The 5,000-nt window shown below is 55.8% G+C and overlaps 1 protein-coding gene across 4 annotated transcripts in view; it reads left to right on the top strand.

Annotated features, from left to right (window-relative positions):
- The window catches only part of RhoGEF3 (Rho guanine nucleotide exchange factor 3), a 336,003-nt gene that overhangs the window by 72,731 nt on the left and 258,272 nt on the right, over positions 1–5,000 (top strand). For all 4 annotated transcript variants that reach the window (XM_086543335.1, XM_086543333.1, XM_086543334.1 and 1 more), the window contains exon 2: positions 1–5,000. This exon is cut by the window's left edge and continues 1,129 nt beyond it; it is cut by the window's right edge and continues 353 nt beyond it. In XM_086543335.1, coding sequence (XP_086399461.1) covers positions 1–5,000 — 5,000 coding nt within the window.

Below are 5,000 nucleotides of genomic sequence, written 5' to 3'. Positions count from 1 at the left end.
GTGTGCGGGGCGGGGCAGCAGAAGGAGCCGGGGTTGAGGCGGGTAAGAATCATCAGTCTGTTAGTACCTGCGTTGCCGCCCGCGCGCCTCGTACACCTGCCGTGCCCTACGCTTATACGGCCTCCGCCAGGCGCCGTTCACGTGTCAGAAATGAACAAAGGCCTTACACTCAGAAGAACGCCGTCGATGACTTGAAAGTTTGGCCAAGAAAGTCCCGCCGAAGTGAGTGTGAAGTGACGAGCGAGAGCATGCCCAGTATGCCCAGTATGGATCAGCTGTTTGTGAGGCGAGGCCGTAATGAAGGTAGGGAACCTTCGCCGCAGCCACAGCACGGTCCTACAGCCGCGGGCGCCACGCTTCCAGGCCACCCGACCCCCCACACGCCCCTCACGCGGATAGACTACGACAACCTGGCACCGGACTGGCACAAACACATGAGCTGGGAGGAACTTCGGCGTCCGAGCAACTTCAACGGGGTGGACGGCCTCATGGGGCAGGTGCCTCACGCCAGTGAATCCTCCCTGGTCACTGACAGCTCCGGCCACCCACACATACGCCACCACCTGACCGAAGGTGTTCGACGGTCAAGTGTAGGGGTAGTAGGGAGGCGTGGCGAGGGGGCGTGGCGTGGAGGGCCTCGTGGCCAGGCGAGCGTAACATGTGGAGCACTGGGCCAGGCGGGACCCGGACCACCAGTCTCCGCGCGCGCTCTGCCACGTGCACACACGCGCTCACGAACCACGCGCTCTAACAGTGTTACCGGTGATCCAAGTGTTAACAGTGAAACGGAGCGTATTAATAAGACGAAAAGTAAGAGGAGTGGTAGTGTGACAAGTGTACAAGTGAGCCTCGGTGACGGTGAATCATGGCCCTCCCTCCGGGATGGTGTGTGTGACGGAGAGTGTACGTGTGCCATGCCCTGCAAAGTGTCGGGCATTCCTGTATACCAGGGGCGAGGGGGGGACCCTCCCCGGAACCCCAGGGAAGACCCTCCCCGGAACCCCAGGGAAGATGTGCCTCCTGCGGCTCCTACTGGAGGAGCCAGCGGACGAGGTCGCGGCAGTGGCCGCCGCGCCGGGAACAACAACAAACCATCTACTAGTTCATCAAGTCGCTCCCCAGCGTTCATGGGGCGCCGTGGCAGCTTTGGAGCCCCTGGGACGTCACGAGGCAATGTCACGCAAGAGAGGGAAGTGGATTTACCACGCCGGGCATCTCTGCCAGGTCCGGGGGTCGGTCCACCCGTACATTATAGCACATCAGAGGACTCGTTGAAGACTGGGAGTGCTTCCGGTCTGTCCTCACACCGAGCACGGTCCTCGCCGTCTCCCATTCCGCGCTCCCCAGCAAGGGGAGCATCTCCGGGTCTGGGAGCACGAGCGCCGTCGCCAGTCGGACCAGGGAGGACACCAACGTCTACACGACGACGGGAGTCCTTAGGAGACACACGAACTCCACCTACGACGCCCCTGGCCCGCCGCCCACCACCACGTGCGGTATACCAGGTGAGGCTGTCGCCAGGCGCCTCCGGCCGCGACTCTACGTCGACCCACAAGGAAAAGTCATCGTCTAAGCTCCCTGTCATGTCCAGTAAAAGCAAGGCTGACCCTCACCCTGCTGGTCATCGAAGCTTTCCACCGCGCCCAGCGAGCGGTAGGACAGCATCAGCGGGTCCCCGTGGAGGTAAAGAAACTCTCAGAGACAAAGCGAGTAATGAGGAGAGTAACAGAGGCACGGGTCAAGTGGGCCATAGCTCCCTGAAACTTGACACGCCGCCCAAAACGTTGCCCCTTTCAATATCTTTGAGTTCCCCAGAATCTCCTGAAACGAAAGATAACACAAGCGGCGGCGGTGACACGACCCTCAACCTTAGCAGCGTGTCAGGGACGGCAGTCACAGACAGTGATGCAACACCTGATCGGCAGAGAGAATCGTCGAGCAGAGTGCCGCCCGTCCGGACTGGCTCGGTATCTATGCTGCCTAAATCCTCTTCTTACGGGGAGAAATTGTCAGGACTGGCAAGATCGGGGAATAATCGACTGACTGCTTCGTCCTCACGACTCTCACCTGTCAGGCGCGGAAGTAGTGACACCACGAAGTCGAGTGACACAAGGCTGGATCACACTCTGAGTGCCAGCTCTTCAAACATTAATGCTAAATCAAGTGTAACCCGTACGTTCTCGGGTCCTAAGAGTTCATTAGTTTCGAATGATGGAGCAAACAGGGCCAGGATTGTCAGAAGGGTAATGAGTGGCAGCCGAACGAATCTCAGTAAGAAAAAATCGAACTCGAAGACGTCATTAGTCGTAGGTCGTCATAATATGTATAATCGCAGCAAATCGGGCTCCAAGAACTCTCTCCTCGGTTCTCGAAACAACTTATTCCGCGCCAGTCTCGATTCCCAGAGGACAGAGAGCACAACAGATTCTGGATGCAATTCCCCTCTGTATGGCAGCCAGTGCTCACTCGACGGAGAACGGAAGCGACACAATTCATCTCCCTCTCAAAATCTCCACAGGGCAGCCGGTTCCTTCCATTCTCGGCAGTCCAAAATTGACAGCAGGACGAACAGAAGGGTTATAAAAAAGAAGGAAATCGGCAGCAACAGCAACAGATCCACACCCACGTCGCCACCGAGACGGACACCCGACCCAGCCCCTGTCACTAGTCCTGAACCAGATCACAAAACCACTGTCACTAAACCTGCACCTGTAGAAAAGGACATGGGGGCCGAGAAGGACGTCGGCAAGCCAGTCTCCGAGAAGGAACAGTGCAAGGCGGATTCCGTGCACGAGGTAAAGATCGTCCACACACACTCCATGAGTAGCAGCCAATTAGTCGACAAGATGGACAAGCCACCCGTATCCGTCAGAAGATCCTACAGCCTCCAGCTTCCTCGAGCTCGTCCAGCTCCTCTCCCTAAGCCGGCAGCGTGCGAGCTCCGTAGTAAGGATGATACGAGGGTAAAAACTAACGAGGACAACGTCGAGGACGAGGGTAAAGAAAATCGACCCTTACCGGGCATTAACGTCTCGTTCCGTTCTATCTCATCGCGCCCCCCTGACCATTCTAACAGCCAAAGAACTCATTCGGGGAACAATGAGGCGGAAAATGCAACTCGAGATAAGAAGGAGATAACCAAGGTAGCTATCGTGGCTGAACCAAAGACAAGGGAAGAGAAAGGAATACAAGTGGAAGCTTCCAGTAGTGAAGAGGAGGAGGAAGAGGACGACGAGGAGGATAAATATGACCTGGACGAGGAGGCGGAGCAGGAAGGGGTTCGAGAGAGTCACTGCGAGGCAGGTAGTCAGCTGGGTAAAGATGAGGTAATGCCGGCCACTAAACCCCAGGTAGGATACGAGGGTCTGAGGAATCCTCAGCGGTCCTTACCTGGCCCATTCAGCGAGAAGGAAGAAAGGAGCCGTCAGTCTACTGCTGACAAAGTGAGGAAGAACACCGTCGTCCATATATGTGGCGAGCCCAAGGATAATACGCTCAAAGTGATAGAGAGAAAGGAGTGTCAAAATGATATTGAGGATAATCGAAATCATGAAAAAGTGATCCTCAATGACGATGATAACAATCACTTAATACAGCGTTTGGAAACCTCCTTGGCAGATATCATCGACTCCGCAGTGCTTAAGAACCTTAAGATAAATGGGAACATATTAACAGATCAGTTCGACGCCATCATTGCTACGCTGAAGAAGGTGGCCGCGTCAGTAGACTCGGGTGAGTCGGAGGCTCTTCCTCTGAGTCACAGGAATTCCGAGTGTGGCGTGAAGGGACCGCCCAAGACCCCCGTGTCCCCCTTGACCCCCCTCACCCCCACGTCCATTTCGTCGTCCTCTTCGTCGTCCATGAGTCCTATGTGCCCCTCCACCCCCCGGACCCCCACGTCGAAGGCCCCACTCTCACTGCTGTCAATCAACGAGTGTTATCCCGGCCAGATGACGACTCCCCCGGCACTGCCACGGAGCAGAAAGTTGTCGCTGCCGAGGGACACACTCCAGGATCACTCGCCGACTCTGGCCGAGCTTGCTCGTCGCCTCCATGCTAATCCTAATCACTTGAGAGCAGACCAGGATTATGTGGATTTCATGGATTTGGATCAGCCGTACGTTACTCCCCCGCCCACAGGACCCAGCACGAGCGATCTCATAAGAGGTGATCCGACGCCGAAAAATTTCGGCAGGAAAAACAGCACCGGATCTCTCGGTCTCTCCTCGTGTGCCTCCCTTCTGGAGGACAATTCCTACTACAACGGCGGTCCCACGACTACAGCCAGCGTGACAAACCTGAACTCCTCTGAGGACTACGCCAATGTCTTCGGATCGCAGCAGAGCGCCTTCCGGAAGGTCCACAGCACCTCTAACGTGAATGGCAACGGCTCAGGTGGTTCACATCGACTCTTCCAGCGCCACCTGTCGTTCGGTGGTCCTGACGACGTGCATACGGATAACAGACTCAGGAAGAGTTTGTCAAAGAGTCGGGAGTTGCTGAGTCAGTTAGAAAATGAATACAAAAAGATAAAGGGCGACGAGAATAAAAGTGCTCGAAATTCACTCGTCATTGATCAGAGTTGGCTTGACAAAGATTTCGATGAACTCCTTCAGACTTTATCGAATGACAAGACGATACAGTCTGATCCTCACGAAGCCTTGGCATTCCTTACTAACAATAACAACAATAATGCCAATGCCACATCATCCTCAGTCACATCCTCTGTTAGAAACGATAAATGGAAGGCCTCGAAGAAGGACATGCCTCCACTGCCGTCAGCGGACAGCCCTCGGATCAAGCGCCAGCACGGGCAGGCGGGTTCCGAAGGGCGTCATATCTTTTCGTTCTTCCAGAAGAAAGGTCGGAGCCAAAGTCTCTCCGGCACGGAAGCGATCAAGATAGTCTTGCCCGCCACCCCTGAAGACGGTCCCCAGGGGGGCCATCAGGACAGGGCGGCTTATTGGCCCCAGGGAGTTCACCAGCACGAAGGGACAGTC

This window comes from Penaeus japonicus, unplaced genomic scaffold, assembly GCF_977035675.1.
Source record: "Penaeus japonicus unplaced genomic scaffold, GWHDUDI00000001_assembly GWHDUDI00000013, whole genome shotgun sequence".
Classification (NCBI taxonomy): Eukaryota; Metazoa; Arthropoda; class Malacostraca; order Decapoda; family Penaeidae; genus Penaeus; species Penaeus japonicus.
The sequence above is the reverse complement of the archived record's forward strand: the minus strand, read 5'-3'. Positions and strand labels throughout refer to the sequence as shown.